This window comes from Silene latifolia, chromosome X (assembly GCF_048544455.1).
Source record: "Silene latifolia isolate original U9 population chromosome X, ASM4854445v1, whole genome shotgun sequence".
In the NCBI taxonomy this organism is placed as follows: domain Eukaryota; kingdom Viridiplantae; phylum Streptophyta; class Magnoliopsida; order Caryophyllales; family Caryophyllaceae; genus Silene; species Silene latifolia.
In genome coordinates, this window is record NC_133537.1 from 325473137 (window position 1) to 325494761 (window position 21625).

The following is a 21625-nucleotide window of genomic DNA, read 5'->3' on the forward strand; positions in this document are numbered from 1 at the left end:
TGACAAAAAAAATGCAGAAACTTAGGTTTTGTTTGATAACGACAGATTGAACAATTTTTTTTAGCATTTTGAGAGTTTTTACACTATTTAAATAACAAATGTGCTATTTTGAGTGTTGATCATCGACATATTGAAATAGTAGATTGTGGTGTAATTTTCCGTTTTACATTATGACCTTTAATTAGTATATTATAAGAAAATAAAAAATTGAGTTTTTTTATCTCTGAGGAAATTAAAGATCAAACTTTATCTTTATCATATTTATAATTAATATTCTTCACTTAAATAATATAAATTTAAGCAAGTTCAAATAAGTTAGCTAAAAGTTATAAATCACAAACTGTACGAAGCAGTATAAATTTTTTTTTTATTAATATGAAATAAATGTCATAAACTTCATGAGAATATTAATGCGGCAGAGAACTATAGAAGAGTTGGCAAGTACGTGACCCCCTTTTACGTTTAAATTTTTTCATTTATTTTTATATTTTTGCCTAAAGGTGGTTAAAGCATCGTATTATGCATGATGAATATGTCTCACCCTTCCCCAATTCGTATCTCTCCCTAAATTATAGTGATGATGTGCTCAATTTACACACAAAAACAAAATATATAGCATCAACAATAATTAGTTTGCTCCATATAATTGAATAGTACCGTTTTTTATGCATTTAAATTTGTCAAAAGAAAAGTTTGAGAGAGACGGTCTTCACCATGTTAGGGAAAGACTACTCTTACCCTTTTATGTGTTTTTCATGACTTTTTTTTAATGTTGATCGTTGCTTGAATTGAATCTTAACCTTATACATATTTCTATAATAAGTGTATTTAATTTACCTTCAAGCCTCATTCAAATCTATTTTATTACTCGTGATATCATTTTAACTTTAAATTGTAAAACAATCGCACAATAAAGTTTCTCAAAACATTTACTCATTTGTCATAATATGATATTTCGATTCGCAAATTAACAGCAACTTTCTTTATCTTTTATTACTCCTTGAAAAATAGATATCAAACTTTGTACTTATCAATAACTTGTGAATATCTTATTTAAATTTTGATTAATATACTTTTATATAATGACAAATGAATGTAAATAATATAATAATAAATTATCAATAGCAGTTGAAGTGTATTGTGAGGGAAATAACTTTAAAATTAGTAATTAGAGAAATACATATGACATTTGAAAAATAAACTTCATATTATGTATAATTAAATATGACATTAGCAGTAACAAAAGACGTAGGGACATATTTTAGCGTTCATTTTACTCTTTACATGAGTAAATTCCATGTAGTACGTATTATGCATGCACATTTGTCACAACCCAGTTTGGCCTAGGGCCTTTTAGCCTCATAATACCTCATTTTTTTAATCGAAAGTTGTTATAAAATTGGATATTATAAATATATCAAAAGTTTTTTTTCCTTCTAATTTAATAAAAAGTGAACAAATACTAATGAATAATTTTTTAATATTAATAAATTATAGATAATTAATTTATTTCCTGTTTCTAATAATAAAATTATAAAATAATTAATTAATTCTCATTTCTAATAGGAAAATCATATTCCTAGTTATAATAGAAAAAATTTAAATAATTATTATCTCCTAATTCTAATAGTATAATTAGGGGAAAAAAAAGTCTTAATAAATTTTTAATTTATTTCCTATTTCTAATAGGAAAATGGTAAATTAATTAATTAATTCTCATTTATGATAGGAAAATTATATTCCTAATTATAATAGAAAAATTGTAAATAACTAATTATCTCCTAATTCTAATGCTAATAGTATAATTTGAAAAAAAAGCCTCATTTAGTTATATAACTAGATTTAATGCCCGTGCGACGGGCCTATTTGCAATATACTGTGATTTATAAAAACTATGATATTTGTAGTACTTATAAACCTAGGAAATTCAGATTTAGAATATAAAATTATAAATTATTACTTTTGTCAAAAATCTTGAAAAGTCGTATGTCTCCCCCTTAGCTTAATGAAATAACTAATCAATTCTATTCAATTTTAAGTTTTAATCTTTATCCCAAGTTATTTAACCCGTCGACATATTAACGTAAAATTGCTATGTGTGAATCCATCAAATGTCTCAACTCTAAAACAGAAATTGTTGTAGGGATATATATCTAACATGATGTCTTGGGTTTGTCATATATATAGAACTGCAAGAGTCTCAAAGTATATGCATGGTGATAATCTTCTAATATTACTATAATATTATATTTTATATTTTATATTATTATATTATTTGCTCTAAAATAAGTGTTATGTAAAAATTGGACTCTCTATAATCATTCGAAAAAAGCTTCCTTTATTAATATAGATAGATAGATAGATATTGATATTGATTAGAGAAATTAATAATTATACTATTGCTATTTAACTCCATTTGAAATTTAATTATAAAATTTACTATTAGTAGTTTTGTATTAGAGCAACTCCAATGGACCTTGTAGCTTGCTTTGTCGCATACTTTTTTCAAGCTACACGGCTTTCAAGCTACATAATGGTCCAATGGTAAACTACAATGTTTTGTAGCTTGCAAGGTCCCACATAACAATACATATTATAACATAAATTATTTATTTTTATTTTATTTATTTTAAAAGTCAAGCTACGTAGCTTAAAAAAGCTACATCGGCTTACAAACAGGTACGTAATTTTGTACTCCAATGGTGAGCATACGGCTTGCTAATTAATAATAATTGCAAGCAGGTCCTCAAAAGCAACCATTGGAGTTGCTCTTAAAAGCTAGAAAAGAGATTGTTCAACACTTTTACTTCGTATAAGATTGTCGGTTTTACTGAAATTATTTTATTAACTTTGTTTTAAGAAACATTGTTTCTAATTATATCACTATATCCACTGAAGGCGTTATATAAACAATAAAAAAAAAAGTAACCAAAATTTAAGTTTTCATATAGTATGGAGCAAAGACGGATATTAGTTAAAGTGTAAAAAAAAAAAAAAATCATAAGTAAGTTTTTCTTTTTTAGAAGTAATAACAATTTATGATACTCTCAACCCGTAGTACGTTTGTATCAAAAGATAGAATAATAGAATTAATTAGAAAATGTTTCCTAACAAAATGTTCTTGGTCATAATGTTTAGTTTTAAAAATAATTGTAAAATATTTATATCACATTGTACATATAATTAGTGCAATTTCATGTATGTAACAAAATAAGAATATCCCGTTAATATGTCTATGCAAGTTAAAAGAATATTATTCCTTTTTTTTAATGGCACATAATTATTTATTGTATGAAATTAATCAGTATGGTCTATTTGTAGATATGATATTATGAAGCCCATTTATAGCTTAAGTCGAAATTAATCAGGATGACCCAGTTGTAGAAATGATGTTATGAAGCCCATTTATTGCCTAATTCATTTAGGCGTGAAACTTTAGAGATCTCTTATTCTTTTAGTTTAAGGGGATGTTATACACAAAATCTCATTGAAGACGGGCGATATCCGTCACTACCGTTTCCTCTCACAAAATGCCCATTGCCCATTGAGAGGTGAGTGGGAAGCACATGGGGGTGCCCCACCTTGTCTCCTCTCCCTTTTTGTGAGAGGTCACAAGCTTGTGACGGGATTAGCCCGTTACAAGCAAGACTAGCTATATGTTATACTTGTTTTACGTAATCTGGTTTGCGTGAGATATGACATTGATACTGTTTGTGTTAATAATTGTCGTTATAATGCTCACATGATAATGTTAATGTTAAAATATCGTTGCCAAGATGTACATTTGGCCAATGTATCATCCGGGACATTATTATTGGAAGGGACCAGACCACATTATTATTTTATCCCGTGTACATGGACGTGAGCTCTGAAGTGGGCTCGGCAGGGGGCTCGGCAATTGGCTCCGCCCCGTTATATCCGGATAAAAAGAAAGAAAAAGAGAAAAAGAAAAAAAAAAGAGAAAAAGAGGAAAAGATTGTTATCCTGTGTACACGGAGGAGGGCATAGCCTAAGGGGGTCTCGGCTCCGTAATGTGGCCCTATTCAATAATAATGACCCGAATTATATTAATTTAAGTTGGAGGTTATGAGAAATATACTCAACATGTGGTTGATTGACCCTTTATTTTATTAATTTTTTTTCAGGTACATAAAACATGGAAGGGCATGAGTGAGGTTGACGCAAGAAAATGGAATAAGAATAATTTATCAAAATAATATAATCTTATTAATAAGACCCGTTACAAGTTATTTGGTTGTACGGAAAAATAATGTAAGCGTATTTCTCTGTATGGGAAATATGGCGGTAACGCTCTGTAATTTCCGCTGCTATTAATAAAAATATACCATTTTGTACTCATGTTGTTTACGGGGAGTTACAACCATGCCTTCCGTCATCAACCCTAGTATTAGGACAAAATATTTAATAAATCCAATTTTAATAATTGCTAAACAAAGTAATTACTTCAATAATTGAAGAATTGTAAATTGTAATCCATTGATCAAGTTTTTAGAACAATTAAATTTAATTTTAGGGAAAAAGTATCTATAAAACCTAATTTGTTTAGATTTAACAAGAGGTTATAATATAAAAATTTTATGAAAAAATGTATGTAAAAGAGTAAAGTCTAGAGATAAACACAAATTCTCATTGAAGACATGACATATCCGTCACAAGCTGAAGACGTATACCATTTTACCTCACAATGTACCCACTTTTTCTCTCTCTGCAACACTATTCATGTGGTCCCTTTTCTCCACTAACCCATTTTGTTACCATTTTATCTCACAAAATATCCGTCACAAATGATAACCCGTCACAAGGGAGACCAATTGAGAGATAAAAAAGCAACACCCATGATCTAACTCGTTTCAAGGTATTTCAAGTCATAACTAAACAACTCGTAAAACTCGTCAATTATTTGGGTACATCATTTGGACCTCGACCTTAATAATAATAATAATAATCTTAAACCCGTGCCCAAATAATCATCAAAGTCTAACCAAAGATCCCAAAACCCCTCCTCACTCCCACCAAAAGTCATCCTTCCCTCTCAAATGACCCCACCCCACTCTCCCACCAACGACACCCTCTCCCCCACCGCACGCACCACCGCATCAACCCCCGCAAAACCACCAGCTATGCGATTAATAGTTCCATTACAAGGCGTCGTACAAGGCAGAGGCGGCCTAATCCTCGGCTCAATTATCCCATGCGCTCTCTTCTACTTCTATCAACTCTATCTCAAAAAAAACCGTCGTCGTCCTCCGCCTCCCTCCTCCCAAACGCCGCCGTTTTTGTCTCCTACCTCATCCTCCGCCGACCTCACCCGCACCTCCTCCCGCCCTAACCTTCGTTCATCTTCTTCCCTTGGGCCTGCCCCCGTTTCGGGTCGGGCTCATGGACTGTCCAAGCCCAATGTGTCCCCGTATTATTTGGGTCATGACCGGTTCTCGGACGACCCTTATTGTCCGTCCGTTAATCCCGATGGGGTTATTCAGCTTGGGTTAGCTGAGAATCGGGTTGGTCAACTGTTTATTTGTCGTCTTACTTTTATTTAGTTAGTTAGTTAGTTACTCCCTCCGTCCCAATCATTTGTTTAGCTTTTTATTCTTCGCGAAACGTATTATAATCGAAGGTAAACAAATAATTGGGACACGGAGTAAATTGAATCTTATTGTCGTTTTAGGTGGATTGATAATGTGGGCGTTTTTTGTTTTTTGTTTTGTTATGTAGTTGTGTATGGATTTGATAGAGAAATGGGTGGTGGAGCATTGGGAGAAATCGATGGCTACTGAATTGGGGATTAATGGGATTGCTACTTACCAGCCTTTGGATGGATTGATGGACTTGAAATTGGTGAGTTGTTTCGCTATTGTGCATTGTTGTTTGATAATGAATTGTGTATTTATTGCATAACTATTGTTTTCGGTTAGTTGTTGCTTTTGAGGAATTATGAATTATGAATTGTGAAATTATGTGAATTACTCTTGGTTCTAGAGGGTGATGATTTTTAGATGAAATGTGATAACTATGCTAAGAAAGGGTAGATTGGGTGTTGAGTTCGATGAATGTCTTAAAATGTCATTCTATGTTAGTGTTGTGGCGAGTTGTGTATTGGCAGAAAAAAGGGATTGTGTTGTAGGAAGTGAAGGGAAAATATGCAGAGGTGGAGAAGTTTTATCTTAAGCGCACTATTACACATTCACCTAAATGTGCAACTCTTTTAGTTCCAAAAATGTGCTGTTATTTAATAAGGAAAGCTAGGGGTGACTTATTGAAAGATGAAACTAAATGTTATTTTAAAAGCTATAATGGAATAAACTGACCATCAACTTCGTCGGACATGTACTCTTAAAAGTAGCTAATTGCGTTGGAATGAGTGATTCTTACTCGTAATTATGTAAATTTGACTTAGTGGTACTATTAACTTTTTGATTGCTGAAAGTGGCCAGTTGAAATGCAATATATTAGGGGTTTTAGATAGATGAACTTTCAAACTCAGGATTCTCAGCTGAAATTCTGCTTAAATTTGACTTCAAAGCGTTATTTACGCCTTTCTTAAACTTATTTAATGCCTCATATAGTCTTGTAAAAAAGGGTAAATGCCAAAAAAATATAAAAATATATGGGAAAACAAATTTGGGTTTTTAATGTGTGCACAATGTATATTATTTTGTTTGCAGGCAATGTCTGATTTCATGTCTATGATCATGGGAAATGTCAGCATTGATCCATCGCACCTGGTATTGACTTGCGGGGCAACTCCTGCGGTTGAGATACTCTGCTTCTGTCTGGCAGACCTTGGCAATGCATTTCTTATTCCAGCACCTTATTATGCCGGGTAACTCTCTAATCATCACATATATTGTTTTGTCACTTTTAATTTTCTTCAAGCTGATGAAACAAAGTAATTTCTATTCAAACATATTTGATCAAGCTATTGATAAAATGATGGGGGCTGATAATTAGTGCATAACCTGATACAAATTTTACAGGTTTGACAGAGATCTAGTACGTACAGGAGTGGAACTCATACCTTTTCATTGCCGTAGCTCGGACAACTTCACATTTAGTATAACTGCTCTTGAGCAAGCCTATAATAATGCTAGAAAACGAGGTGTAAAAGTTCGGGGAATTCTTCTCTCAAACCCATCTAATCCTGTAGGGAATTTGCTCCCTAAGGAAACTCTTCATAATCTTTTGGATTTTGCGCGGGAGAAAAACATTCACATTATTTGTGATGAGATCTTTGCTGGGTCAACATTTGGAAGTGAAGAATTTGTTAGCATAGCAGAAATTGTTGATTGGGAAGACCTTGACAAAGATAGGGTTCACATCATATATGGGCTTTCAAAAGATCTTTCTCTCGCAGGATTCCGAGTTGGGGCCATCTATACCGCTAATGAGAATGTGCTGACCGCTGCTAAGAAGTTGGCCAGGTTTTCTTCCATTTCCGCCCCTACTCAACATCTCCTAATATCAATGCTCTCGGATAAGAGGTTTATTCAGGAATATATGGTAACTAATAGAAAGAGACTGAAAATAATGCATGATTCCTTTGTTTCCGGTTTGGAACAACTGGGAATACGTTGTGCCAAGAGTGATGGGGGACTGTATTGTTGGGTAGACATGAGTGCATTGATAAAGCCCTACAATGAGAAAGGGGAACTAGACTTGTGGGATAAGCTACTGACTGTAGGCAAGTTGAATATAAGCCCTGGATCTGCCTTCCACTGCATTGAACCTGGTTGGTTTAGATGTTGTTTCGCTACCGTAACCGAGGCAGATATTCCTTTGGTTATGAATCGGATAAAGAAAGTTGTTGAAAGCTGCAAACCCCCCAGCTAATCCATGGCAAGCTTTTCTCTTTCTAGATTTACACAAATTCTCATATGAGACAGTATCATGATAAGTTGTCAAATTATCATGTGACCTTACCATATTATGGGTATTTACTTCATGATTTCGGTTTTTAGCAAGTTAATGGATTTATGGATGGGTTCTAGCTTAGTTGGACTGATCTCATATTATGTTAGTGTGAGACCGTCTCTGAGGTGATTAACGGATATTATAAAGGTAGCAGTGCATGATTGATTTTTAGCAGCAATTAAGCGTCACCTGGGTTGACGGTAGTGTTAGAGAACTTGACTATTATATGCCAGTCCTGGAGATCCTTGATGATTTTCTGGTTAATTAATTTAGAGAAGAAATGGCGCGACAAAATTCTCTGCCATACTGACAATCATTCTTGAATGTTGTTCATGGTATCTTTGCTTTCTAGAAAAGATAAGTACAAGAAATTATATCACTGTGAAGTGCTCGTGTAGCAGAAGTTTCAGTTGAGGAGTCTATTTCCAGACAGTACAAGTCCAGCACAGCATCCTTTAGGTTTGGATCCTGCCATCTTTCAATCAGCCAAGTTTTTAAAATGGATAGTTCATGTATGTAGGATGGAATCAAGTAAGGTAGTTGGCCTATTTTTGTGTTCATTTGTAGGTTGAAAAGAGAATGTAATCATGTTCTTGTTAACGAGGTAATATAGCTGATTAGCTGTATGTGTCCATTAGTTTTGAAGGCACCCTTCAAAATTTCAGTATATAGCAATTCTATTGTTTCCTGCTATCTTTGCTGAATACTTGCCTCGTCTTAGTCTTATGGCCCTCCACAGTCCTTTTTTATCTTTTTTTTTTTTTCTCTCAATGCAGATGTTAGTTAGCTTAGCTAGGAAGGTTATTTCCTGCTGGTACTTGTGACCTAATCGTTGGTATCGTAATTCAAAAAATGTGTCTTGGTCGCGCTTAAGTTCAATAGTGGATGAGACACCCTATCCAAAACACATTGGGTACCTTAAGGGTATGTTTGGATAGCAAAAATGGAGGGAAAGGGAGGGGAGGGGGAAGGAGGGAAGGGAAAGGGAGAGAAGGGAAGGGGAGGGGGAATGGGGTGTGGTTGTTTGGATACAATTTCCCTCCAAATCTTGCCTATTGTGGAGAGATTTTGATTGGCTTGGAGAAGGGAAATTGCATCCCTCCAAATTTCTCCCCCACCATTTCCCTTCACCCTCATTTGTTATCCAAACAAGGGATTTTAAATCCCCTACTCTCCCTCCCTTTCTTTTCCCTCCAAATACCTCAATCCAAACACACCCTAAGTGCGCCTTATGCATAAAGGCACTGCAAGCACTGCGCACTTCAGTTGATTATCTAGGAGCAGCAACAATTTGAAAATAATTTTTTATTCATTACTGTACTGGTTTACAAGAAAAAGAAATCATCAAAATATCAAAAATCAACCCTACTCTAGCTGAAAGTAAAACTTTTCAGTGTCACACATAAGAATCGCTGAACTGTATGTCTATGAAAGTTTTAATGGCTGCAGCTCCTTTCCAAGCAGTTTGGTTAGTCCTCCGCCACTGGCTCCCAAATTGAAACATCCATGTGGTTTGTCGTCGGTGAAATCCTGCCATTTATCGACCAGGTAAATTATTTGATCAAACTTTTTGTTTTTAACATATACTCTGAAATCATCTAAACTTGTATGAGATAGTCTCACATGAGGCTAATTAAGAGTGTGACCAAGTACCTTTGGTGGGTTGTTTTTCTTCATTTGAACTGCTTTTCTACGGTAACTCCTCCTCCTACTTTGCATTATCAACTCCCCCAAGGTCAGTGGCTTTCTAATAATGCCACTGCGCCTGAATTCTGCATCAAATTTCTTGTACTCTTCCAAAGTTGGAAGTCTCCTTTCATTTTTGAACTGAATTTGACCATTATTCTCTTCCGAGTTATCAGGTTTATCAAGAAAGCCAGTTTTAGGAGGGTATAAAGGGAAAAGATGCTGCAAGAAAGAAGCACCCCTCAAACTTGCATTTCTACTTGCATTAGTTGGGCTATTGCTACTTTCTGGTGAAGATGAGCCTTCCTCCATATGTCCGTCATTCTTCTCTATCAGAAAAGGGTTTTGAAGAGGTACAACTGAAGATACAGCCAACCTGCTCGGCGTGGGGCCATTAGCCTGCATCGATAGTGAATAATATTGTATCAGGTATAAATATTTCATTTTTCTTAGGTAATACGGAGTATTATTTACCTTCGCCATGATATACTACTATCTATAAATATATTGGCACCTATCAATAATTTCCGTTTCTGGTGGAAAAAGACTAATGGAATAAATAAATAACTAAATTTTGTTAGTTTTCAATGGGGGTCATTCGAAACAACCTCTTTTCGTGTTGCAACACAGGAAAAATATTGTTTACATTTGACCCTTATCCTGCCATTTGCAAGAGCCCTTACGGGCTACGGCACTAGGATATTACGATATGTTATTTTATATATTGATAAATGTCAATAATAACACGAGTCAGTATTGTGTGGGTATTCAGCTATCTTACATTGAGCGAAGGAGCTGAGCTGATGGAATCCTCCGACAGGGCACTGAGCGTCTCGAAATCCATCTCAGACAGCCAATCTTGGTAGTCATTATCATCACCATAAGAGCTATAATCACCATCACTGTCATTCCCATACTTGGCAAAGTATGCTGGAGGTAACGGCAAATTCATATCCTCTGGTACCGTTTCATGAACTGTACGTTCCTTTGTTTCCTTGGCAAAGCACCGGAGTGGTGTCCCAGGTTTTTCTTCCCATTTGAAGGGAACTGATGCAATATACTTGACTGGTTGATGGACAGCAGTTAAAGGCTCGCACTTAGGCGTCTCCAATTTCTCCTTCGGCTCTCCTGGTTTTTCTTCCCAGTTGAAGGGAACTGATGCAATATACTTGACTGGTTGATGCACAGCAGTTAAAGGCTCACGCTTTGGCGTCTCCCAGTTCTCCTTTGGTGCTCCTGGTTTTTCTTCCCATAAGAAAGGTACCGTAATTTGCTGCTTTGTTTTATTTCCACTCTTCCCTTCCTTATTTTCCTTACCCTCCATTGTATTTAGATAATCCTAGTTGCTAATACCTTGTGAAATGAAGTATACCGCGGTACGAGTTGCTTATATATATATATATATATATATAATGAAGCTTACTTAAGTGGATTAGATTAGAGGATTATGGTTAACCAACTAAATTATCTTGTTAAATAATGTTGCCATTTTCATGCATAAGTGGAGCAAAGTTCATGCTTACCTAATCTTCTATATTGAGGACCATTTAGTTGGTATTTTACCCACTTTTTTAAGATTTGGTATACTAAATTTTGAGTTCAAGACCAGATTCCACTTTGATAGTGCTGTGTGTTGTGGCTGGGTCCTTGTTTCAATCCCTCTAAATTTTTTGACATATGGAATTCCATTTTTTTTGGTGAGGTTCCATTTTGATATTGTTTTACCAGCACTGCTGCCACATATTTTTTATTGACTTAGATTATCAAGTCGGGCACGGCAAAAATGTTTACATTTGCGCAGCCATCGGAAATACTGTTGGGAGTATTAGCCTAGTATTAGGGACTAAGGATTGTAGGTTCAAATCTTTTTTTCGTCTGCTACATAGGGAGTACATATCTATATGTTTCTTTTCTAAAAAACAATTTTTGTTCGGAAATTGTTGGGTCATTTTTTATATACTATAGGTTGAAATAAGTTACTGTTATAATGGTAAATGGATAGGAAATTTGGTTATTTTTCGTTTGAAAAGACAGAAAGTAAATATAGTACGTAATAGTGGCCGAATAAAAAAGAATTATGGAAAAATGGAGATGTGTTAAATGAGCAACAATCATGCTTCTCTTACGTCAAAGAAAATGGAATTGAGCCTAATGCGAAATTGACTTGTTCTATGCTGATGTAACAAACTTTGATTGTTTTGTACTCTGTATCCTTTGAAATCGGATCTTCTCCCTCGTTTTCGTACTTGTGTCTCGCTACCTTAATGTCTCACAACATTAGCCGTCCAATTAGTCTCATTGTAGACGCGTCAAAGATGTCACCACTTTCATAATAAGACAACCCTACCATCCCACTTGTTGTTTGTCTTATTATGAAAGTGGTTATACATTTGATCCGTGTACAACTTTAGACAGATAGTGTCCGTCTAAAGTGAGATTTTATGTTAGCCGTAAAATGATGTATCAAAATATAGTAGTGAAGTGTAAATGGAACAGAGGATTTACTCTCATATATTCTGTTGAAGTGAAGGTTTTTTTGCCGGAGCTCGTAATTCTTTTCACGTAGTTTCTTCCCTTCACGTTTTCACCCTTTTACCATTCTGTGTAATTCTTTTCAATAGTTTTACCACTCTTCACATTGAAAGTTCTTGTGTCAATCAACTCAAAATTATTTAAAAACTAAAGGTTTTATTGGTTGCATTAATTGTTGTTGCTGGTCCCAAATTTCATAGGCCCAACCAAAGCAAAGTACAGCGCTAGACTGGTTTGGCCTAAATCCGTCGAATCCGTATTGGCATGTCCAATTCATAACAAGCTGCCATTTATAACGTCACCAAGAAATAAAATTGGTATAGACTATAGGCACATTATGAACCATGATGTACACAGCTACACATTACATCTCATATCATGCCGCCTTCAAAAAAATTGGTATTCACAAGATTCGTCTAACAAATTAAATCATTGCACAAGAATAGTACTTCTAGTCGTTTTTTTAGATGTGTATACACAAAAAATTCTTGTGTTCTTCGGGAGGATCGTACACCGTACTCCTTATACTAAGTATTTATAATATTTCATTTAGTGGATTGCCTTTAGGTATAATGAGAACAGTTTTCCTGAACACAAAATCTCATTTGTGACGGCACATATCCGCCACTCTTGAGTGACGGATACCATTTTACCTCACAAAGTACCCACTTTTTCTCTCTCTACAACACTATTCATGTGGTCTCCTTTCTCCACTAACCCATTTTGTTACCATTTTAACTCATAAAATATCCGCCACAAATGGTAACCCGTCACAAGGGAGACCAATTGTTTCCTGAAAAATACAAGAATTTTTCATGAGCTAAATCCAAGTGAATAAACGTGGCCTAAACTACAAACTAAAACATGCCAATTGGGGCGGAAAGTAGTATTGCATGAACCCTTTTGACTTTGAAAAAGGCATTAATCGTAGGACTCGAGTTGCTTCCGATGATGGAGATACTCCTAAATTTGTGTTGGTTTTATTTCACTTTGTTAATGCATCTTCATCAACATCTTTTCTTTGCAGAATTGTTGACCAAAAATCGCCTCCTCTTATCACATGATTTATTGGAATAAAGTCAATGATGCACATGTCTTTTAGTTTTTAACAAATTATTGTATATAATCATTTTTGAGTAAAATATACGACAAAGACGTTTATATTCCTAAAATAAAATAACTCAAGATTCTACCCTAGTTATCGAACACTAGTATATGTGTTAACTACAGAGTACCTATTATCGGTTTTGTTCCCGATGGAAGATAGCTTCATTACAAGTTTTATCATCACCAATTCTTGTCTAAGACTGTCTTAACTGAAGACAATTCTCACATTCGATTAATATAAAGGTGGAAATAAGATGAACTTGTGAAAGTCTGAAGTTAAGATGGTTGTGAGCTAGCATAAGCTATAAAATGATTGGCATAGTCAATTGTTGGTAAGAATAAACTTTGCTCAAGTTTCATCCTAATTCATGTAGCAATGATATGTTCGGTGTACTATATTATTCATCCGCCTCAATCATTCATTTACTTTTTTTTATTCTTTAAGAATAATATTTTAATCAAATGTAAGCAAATGATTAGTACGGTGAGAGTGGTCAATAAGATTTATAAGTCCCAAAATTGTTTAATCATGGCTTTAGGAGAAATTTTAAATATCTTCGCCATGATTAATCCATTGAATTCATTTGCACTCAATCATCATTCTCATGTGCTAATTTACAATACAAGCAACAACAAACTTGCGTAGTAGTATTAGTATTACAAACTATACAATTCAAGGTCACATACTCACATACCTTGCCAATTCCCTTAATTTTATGACTCCAATTCTCTAATTAACCCCATAATATCAAGCTTAAAAATCAACAGCGTACCGATACAAATCTAATTAATTAAATAAAATCAGAACGAAAAAAAAACAAAAAAAAGCTAAGGTTGTACTTGTACTATATTTTTATTGTTACTATTAAAGAAGTAATTAGAGCATTCAAGCAATGCTTTAGCATTCATCTCTCGTTCGAACCTCCATATATAATTCAATCCGACTAACAATTCCGTTATTGCAGCTTCCGTCTTGTCTTTATTTGCAAAATATAATGTTTGCAATAACATAACATTAGTAGATTTAGGCATCAAGTTTTGTTGTTCAAAGCTCCTTTCACTTTGCCATTTGATCATGTTATGTGCCAACGGTCCGAGCCACGCTAAGATCCTCCCTAGCGCGTCCCTCCATTCTCCGGCTAAGTTGGGGTCGGTAGCTGAGAAGCCGACCCCTCTTAGTCTGGCGCGTAGGGAGGATCTTATGCTATTTGGTAGCATAGTATAAACATCCTCCCTTGCGTCTAGTCCTACTAAGTGGGGTGACTTGATCATCTTTTCTAAAACGATGATCAAGTTGGCGTAGTGTAATGACAAGGCCGCTGCCCCTAGTGTGGTTTGTGGCGGCGTGACAAAATCTTTTGTCCTGGTTTCGAAAAATCCATTGTTAGTGTACTCTATTTTGTTGGGTTCAGTGGCGAAGCTAAGATTTTTGGACTTTCTGTTTGGATTAGCTTGACTAGCCATGTTCATTGACCCTGATACTGATAGATTGTGGTCAGAGGAAGGAAAGACCATGGCGCTACTTGTCGACAGACTTCGAGGAAGCGTGCTTGGATGAGCGTGGTAATTGTTTTCGATACCAAACACGAATTTGACACGTGCAAGGACGGTAAAAATCATCCTAGCCAAGATTAAAACAACCGAATCATAATTTTTACTCCAAAGAGCTTTCTCTTTAACTCGCTTGATTTCCTGCTTTTGCCACACAATCTTCTGCTGAACATCTAACACGCTCTCCTGAGGCGTTTTCTTAAGATTGTGTTGCAGCACATTCAGCTCTTCCATCTCCCGGAACAACGCGGAGGTAGCCGTGATGTACCGGTCTGCCCGACGGATCATCCCCTCCACGTCCTTCGCACACAGGGCGGACCAGTTATTCAAGTCCCGCCCTGTGCTAGCAAAGTCCTCTAAGGACTCTGGGAAGGACTGCAGACCCAAGTCTGAGCACCGACTGCTAAGTCGTGCTACAGACTTGGAAATGACATGGAGATTCTGTACCATCTCAGCACAAGCCAAACCCAAAAGAAACGACTCGTCATTCGACACAATCTTCCTTACACCATCCAACGCAACCGCCTCGTTCTTTAACCGAACAATGTTATCATCCGATACAGACTGATACAAAGCAAGTAACTTTGACAGAATCCCGGCAATCTCGAAAGCTAATATACCAACGTTGGTAGACTTTGATGATTTAGTAAGTTTAGTAGCCGGGTTTCGGAGTTTATGAGAGATTTGTGACTTAAGTTTGCTTAACCATGTTGAATCTCTTGCCATAATAATATGATTATATTGGTTAGTGTAGGAATTATTGATGATTTATATGAGAAAAAAAAAAGAGAGGAAAAATGTGAGAGAGAATGAATGTAAGAAAGGTGAGACACTAAATGTGCGGAGGGATACATAGATGAAGGGGGAGTTGAACCCACATGCACTAACTCACTATATGGGCGTGATGGGTGCTGCACAAATGTATATACATAACTTTGTCTTTTTGTGGGCCTTTTTATCTTCCTCTATTATTTTCTCTTTTTATTTGTTTATTATTTTTTTTCCCAATTTTAATAGTAATGTTATTAATTTTTGTGATTTTTGGATTGGGAGATATAGTTGCTAATCAACTTTAGAGTGTGAAGTTTAATGCATATGGCACGGCTAGCTGAATTGACAAAGTCATGAGAGGTAATATTTTTGACTTGGGTTCAAACTCTGTTAGTAGGGCTGAGCAAAAAGTCCGATTATCCAAACTGATTCGATATCCGATCCGAATCCGTTCCGAATTTTTGGATATCCGATCCGAAAGTTAAGTTTGGTTTGGATATCTGATCCGAAATCTTTGGTTTTGGTTTGGATATGGATATTAGAATTAAAACATTTGGATATCCGATCCGATCCGAAACTATATTTTTCTAGTATAATTTCAAGAAAATAAAATTTTATTTGATACAACAACTTAATTAATATTTAAAATATTAGAGAAATAATTAACTGGTACTTAAATTTTATGTCTTCAACATTGGAATAAGAATACTAAAGAAAATCATCATGTAAGACTGAATATAATCGTGTTTCAAACTTAAATTAACTAATTTCAGAATTTTTAATATGGATCTCCGATCCGAACTAGCACTTTGGATCGGATACCCGATCCGTACTCTGCCCTACCTGTTAGCATCATATTCGCTCTTTTTACCTTACTTATATACCCATTTGTCTCCTATACCATGGAATATTAGGTAAGATCGAACTTTTCATATGTCGTGTGTTGTCTACAGTTACGATTGTCGATTAACCCTCGTGTTTGAACTTGTTCATATGTCATGATAAGATCATAATACCAAAAAATTAAAAAGGTCTCTCGCGAAAACCCCCAAATAGCTCCCAAGAAACCCCCAATTAAAAACCTAATCTGCTCCACCATCTCCAGCCGCCACTCCTAACGCCTGCGCTCCTCTATCGATCGGTCGGCCGCCGGAGATGAGGTGGGCTCTTTGCTCATCTCCGGCGGAATGATCCCCCATTTTGCGTTGTCCCTTTTCCAGGGATATGCCCCTCTGAGTTTTCAGCTATGGTGGATGCGAAATGCGATTCCATTCTCGTCTCACATTGGTTGTCTTTGGCCGACTTGTCTTTAGCAGCTGCCTTGTTGAAGCACCTGTTTAGGAGCACCTCCTGTATCTTTTTTCAGTCAGATTCCCGTCCCACCGATCCTCGTCCTGTCATCGGAAATCGTGTGAGCAACCTAGGGGTGATCCCCCACTCCCCCCACCTTTGGTTTGGCCTTTTTAATGTGATTTGTTGGTTGGTTTTGATGAGCCGAGCTCATCCCTTGTTTTCGGTGTTTACGGTTTTTCGGCCGTTGACATGGAGCTGTTCTTTGTGGTTTTGGTTTGGGTCGTTTATGGTGTTTCCCCCCTTTCCCCCACCTTTCGGACCCTTTTCCTCTGTCACTTGTGTCTGTGTCGTCTTTAGTATTGGCCTTGTTGCTTATATGGCGGTGGTCCTGGGAGGTATCGTGTGGCGAAATTGGGTTTCATGGTCTGACCTTTACTCTATCTTCTCTGCGTTGAAATGGTTTGGGACCTCGTTGGTCCTTGTTCTTTGGCGGTGACTATCGCTCACGCTGTGCTGTTGATTTTAGGTTGTGATGGATCGAGTCTTTGGTTAAGTTTTATAGTTTGGTTCAACTTTTTTACAAAATTTAAGGGTAAAAAGGCTCTAAGGTCAGGTGTGTGTGTGTGATGGTGTGTGAGGCTGTGAGTGTCTTTTGGGTCTGAAATGGTGATCCCCCCATTTCCCCCACCTTTTGGACCCGTTCCCTGTGTGTGTCGGTTATGTGAGATGTATGGGTGGGCTTTGTAGTTTCCTTCTGTCGATGGTGTGTCTTTGATGGTTGGGTTCTTGTTTGGGGTGAATCATTGGGTTGTGTCGATATGAGCCTGGTGTGGAGTTGGTGGTCCTGTAGTGGTGGATTTCTTCTTCATGAAAGGACTTTGTTGGAATGTAAGGGGTTTAAATAACCCTCTTGCTCCTACGATTGCGAAGACTAGAGAAATTATTTCAAGTACTTATTTTGATTTTTGTTCTTATACGAAACAAAGTGTAAAGTAAGATTAGTTGATCCTATTTTCCGATCCTTTGGGTTCACTCAGAGTTTTGGTGTAGATGCTCATGAAACAAAAGGAGGCCTACGGTTTGGTTTTAGGCCTAATGCTCGGTTTGAGTGTATTTTTGCTTGTCAAAACTTCATTATCATCAAAGTCATGCAATGTAAAGAGAGATTTTGGTATTTGTGTCTTATTTACGGCGAACCAGTCACTCATAAGAGAGAAGTTGTTTGGAATGATCTCGACCAATGGATCCGATCTTTTGAAAACCCTTTCCTTCTTTTAGGGGACTTTAATCAAGTTGACTATCAAGAAGATAAATGGGGAGGTAGTAAAGGTAGGATCCCAGGAGCTTCATGTTTTAATAAATGGAAGGCTCAGCATTTTTTGATGGATATTCCTTTTAAGGGGCCAAGATTTACATGGTGTAACAAGAGAGAAGATCATAGTATAGTGTTGGAACGACTTGATAAGGGATACGGATCGTGGGATTGGAATGATATCTTTCCGAATTCTGGTATCACTCACCTTCCTATTCAAGTTTCGGACCATGCACCTATTATTTTTGAAACAGATTTACTTTCTTGTAATGGTAGAAGACCTTACAGAATGGAGGCCTGGAATCTGGACTACGAGGAGTGTATTTGTTTGGTACATAAAGAATGGTCTGTCTCTGTCCCTGGTTCTATTACGGTCAGAATGATACGAAAATTCTCTAGGGCTAGAAATTGTATGCGTCTCTGGTCTATTTCTAAAAGAAAAGAGTGGAATAAGAAATGGAGTGATTTTGATGACAATTTGGAAAAAGGTTTGCATGAAATTGAGACAATGGGAGTGACTCGGACTTTCACTACGGCGTATGATAGTCAAGTGGAGTATGCTAAGGTTTCGGCTAAGTATTGGAAACAGCGTGCCAAGATTAAATGGAATATAGAGGGAGATACTTGCTCCAAGTACTTCTTTAATTGGGTTAAGGGTAGAGCTGGCAGGAATTTTATTGCTGGGATTAAAATGGATAATGGGGAGTGGAATTTTGACACCGAGGACATTATGGCATTATTTGTCCAATTCTACTGGTCCAGTGCATTTAAGGAAGGAGTGAATGGGGTCTCATTTGATGAGTACTTCCCTCTTTGTTAAGAATTTGTTCACTTTGTCGATAAAGGGTTCCTTTCTCCGGATGACGGTGATGCTCTTGGCAACCATTTCACTCCTAAAGAGGTTCGCACGGGAGTGTTTAAACAGCCCTTTAAAATCTCCGGACTGATGGTATTCCTGCTATTTTCTTCCATAAATGTTGGCACTTCATCAAGCATGATGTTATTAGGACAGCCTTAGCTATCCTGAATGGAAATAGTTCACCAGAATTCCTGAATAAGACCTTCTTAGTTCTTATTCCTAAGTCTAGTGCCCCTGAAACAGTTGATAACTTCCGCCCTATTAGCTTGTGCAATGTTATAATGAAAATTATTACAAGGTGTATCACTAATCGGTCAAGAAGTTCATGGGAAAACTAGTGGGCGACTTCAAAATGCGTTTGTTCTGGGAGGAATATTGGTGATAATATTTTAATTACCAATGAAATTTTGCAAAAAATTTCATCTTCTAAAAATGGCAGTGTGGGTAGAATGGCGTTTAAAGCGGACATGAGCAAAGCCTATGACCGGTTATTTCGGAATTTTATTAGAAGTCTATTTGGTTTTGATGGGTTTTCCCGCAACTTCATTCGGTGATTATGAAGTGTATCACGACGGTGTCCTATGAAATTTTGGTTAAAGGTGTTCCTTCTCGGCGTATCTACCCGAGTTGCGGACTTCGTCAGGGCGATCCTCTTTCCCCATATATTTTTGTTCGTACCATCGAAATTCTCTCGTTAAACATTCTGCGCATGGAGAGGGTGGGCTTATACAAGGAATTAAGGTTAGCAGAAAGAGTATCCCTATCTCTCATTTGCTCTTCGCGGATGATTCTATGTTTTTTATTGAAGGTAATTCTAAGAGCTGCGTTAACCTGGACAAAGTTATTAAGGAGTACTGTCATGCATCGGGTCAGGTTATTAATGATAATAAATCTTCTATGACTCTAAGCTCGAGCTCTAGTCTTTCCTTTGCTCGAACATGTTTGAAAACCTTCAACATACCGTGTGGTACTAATATGGGTTCCTACTTGGGTGTTCCTACTGATGTGGGTCTCTCAGGGTGTAATAAAAGTAAAAGAGAAATTTTTGAGTTTATCATTGACAAGGTTAGGAAGCGATTATCATCGTGGAATTGTGTTCTTCTATCGTCTATTTGGTAGGTTGGCTTTGATTTCTTCGGTCTTGTCTTCCCTTTCTGTTTACTTTCTATCGGTATTCAAAATACCGATAAGTGTGACAAAAAGATTAGATGCTATATTGTCACATTTTTGGTGGGCGGGTCAAAAGAAATCTCCTTCTATTAGTTGGTGTAGTCGGCTATTCCTAAGCCAACCTAAAGGGAATGGTGGTCTGGGTATTAGACGTATGAAAGAGTTCAATCAAGCTCTCTTAGCAAAGATTGGATGGAGAATGATCACACACCCCATTCTATTCTTAGTAGGTCTATTGGTGCCAAATATGGCCTAAGGTGGCGAGATGGCGACCTGATCTTTAATAATGGTAAGAGTAATTCTTCATGGGGATGGAAAGGTATTGTTTGGGGTCTGCAACTCATTAAACCTCCTTTAGCTTGGAACATCTCTCCATTTTCTGATCTTAGTGTTTGGAACACTAGATGGGTTAATGGAAGGGTGCCGAAACCACGATGTTTAGAGCTTCTAACCGATCCCCCTAATTTGAGTAACTTGAGAATCAAAAACATTATTCTTAACTATAGGTGTTGGGACCGTAGATTAGTGTCTATGTTTTTTGATGAAACCTTGGTGAAAGACATTCTTGCTATTCCGATCCGATGCTCTGAAGGCAGTGATAACTTCTTTTGGTCGGCTTCTTCGTCTGGAGATTACTCTGTTAAGATTGGCTACCACATTGCTCTAAAAAACTCTGGAATACTTGACTACACCGAAGGACCTTTCAAGAGTTAAATTTGCGTGTATGGGTGTTTTTCGGAAAATCCTATGGAATCTTCCGGTAGAAAAGTTGGATCATTCTTATTTGGAAAACTCTCACCTTTGAAACTTTGCCTTGTGGGGAGGGTTTCTTAAAGAGGGGTTTTGATGGTCCATTTACTTGTGTGCTTTGTGATTCACAAGAAACGGAAACGCCTGATCATCTTTTCCGTGATTGTTCATTTGCTAGTAGAGTTTGGGCTGGAAGTGTTTTGGGGATCGGGCTCAATCGGGGATAATTTGAACCTCCAGTCTTGGGTTTGCAATTGGCTTTCTGTTCTTTCTAAGGCTGATAATAAACAAGAGGCTTGTCTTTCCTTTTTGTGTACCTTTTGGACTATCTGGGTGGTAAGGTGCAGAAAGGTTTTTGATAATTCGAGTATTCCCTATTGGTGCTATCTTACTTTACCAAGATTCTCTTAAATGGGCTCTTTTGGCTGAGGATAAGAAATCAGAGTCTATTACATACCAAACACCTTTGGAGGAAGAATTGACTAACCTTAGGAATGGAGTTATCTTTCCTTTGATCCAGGGTTCTCTTAACTGCTCACAATCTCATATTTATGTGGATGCTGCATGGTCAAAAGAGCTTGTTGCTGGTTTGGGTGGGTGTATCATATTTGATAATGAGGTTGTGTCGAATTCGTATCAAAGAAGGCCGAGAATCTTTGAGC

At 36.6% G+C, this 21625-nt stretch overlaps 4 protein-coding genes across 4 annotated transcripts; 2 read left to right on the forward strand and 2 right to left on the reverse strand.

Annotated features, from left to right (window-relative positions):
- Positions 1-4912: 4912 nt before the first annotated feature.
- Positions 4913-8625, forward strand: LOC141618256 (putative aminotransferase ACS12). Its single transcript, XM_074435358.1, has 4 exons — positions 4913-5522; positions 5737-5859; positions 6687-6844; positions 6999-8625. Exons 1-4 carry the CDS (start codon positions 5058-5060, stop codon positions 7849-7851), a joined length of 1599 nt encoding a protein of 532 aa, XP_074291459.1. The 5' UTR covers positions 4913-5057; the 3' UTR covers positions 7852-8625.
- Positions 8626-9222: 597 nt separating this feature from the next.
- LOC141618257 (uncharacterized) lies at positions 9223-12166 on the reverse strand. Its single transcript, XM_074435359.1, has 3 exons — positions 10400-12166; positions 9586-10017; positions 9223-9462 (listed from the first exon to the last, which is right to left on the reverse strand). Exons 1-3 carry the CDS (start codon positions 10940-10942, stop codon positions 9358-9360), a joined length of 1080 nt encoding a protein of 359 aa, XP_074291460.1. The 5' UTR covers positions 10943-12166; the 3' UTR covers positions 9223-9357.
- Positions 12167-13733: 1567 nt separating this feature from the next.
- LOC141618245 (protein PSK SIMULATOR 3-like) lies at positions 13734-15746 on the reverse strand. The gene has a single exon (XM_074435345.1). The coding sequence runs from the start codon at positions 15532-15534 to the stop codon at positions 14086-14088; it is 1449 nt and encodes a 482-aa protein (XP_074291446.1). The 5' UTR covers positions 15535-15746; the 3' UTR covers positions 13734-14085.
- A 2274-nt stretch (positions 15747-18020) lies between these two features.
- On the forward strand, positions 18021-19004 carry LOC141620755 (uncharacterized). The gene has a single exon (XM_074437545.1). The coding sequence runs from the start codon at positions 18021-18023 to the stop codon at positions 19002-19004; it is 984 nt and encodes a 327-aa protein (XP_074293646.1).
- The last annotated feature ends 2621 nt before the right edge of the window (positions 19005-21625 follow it).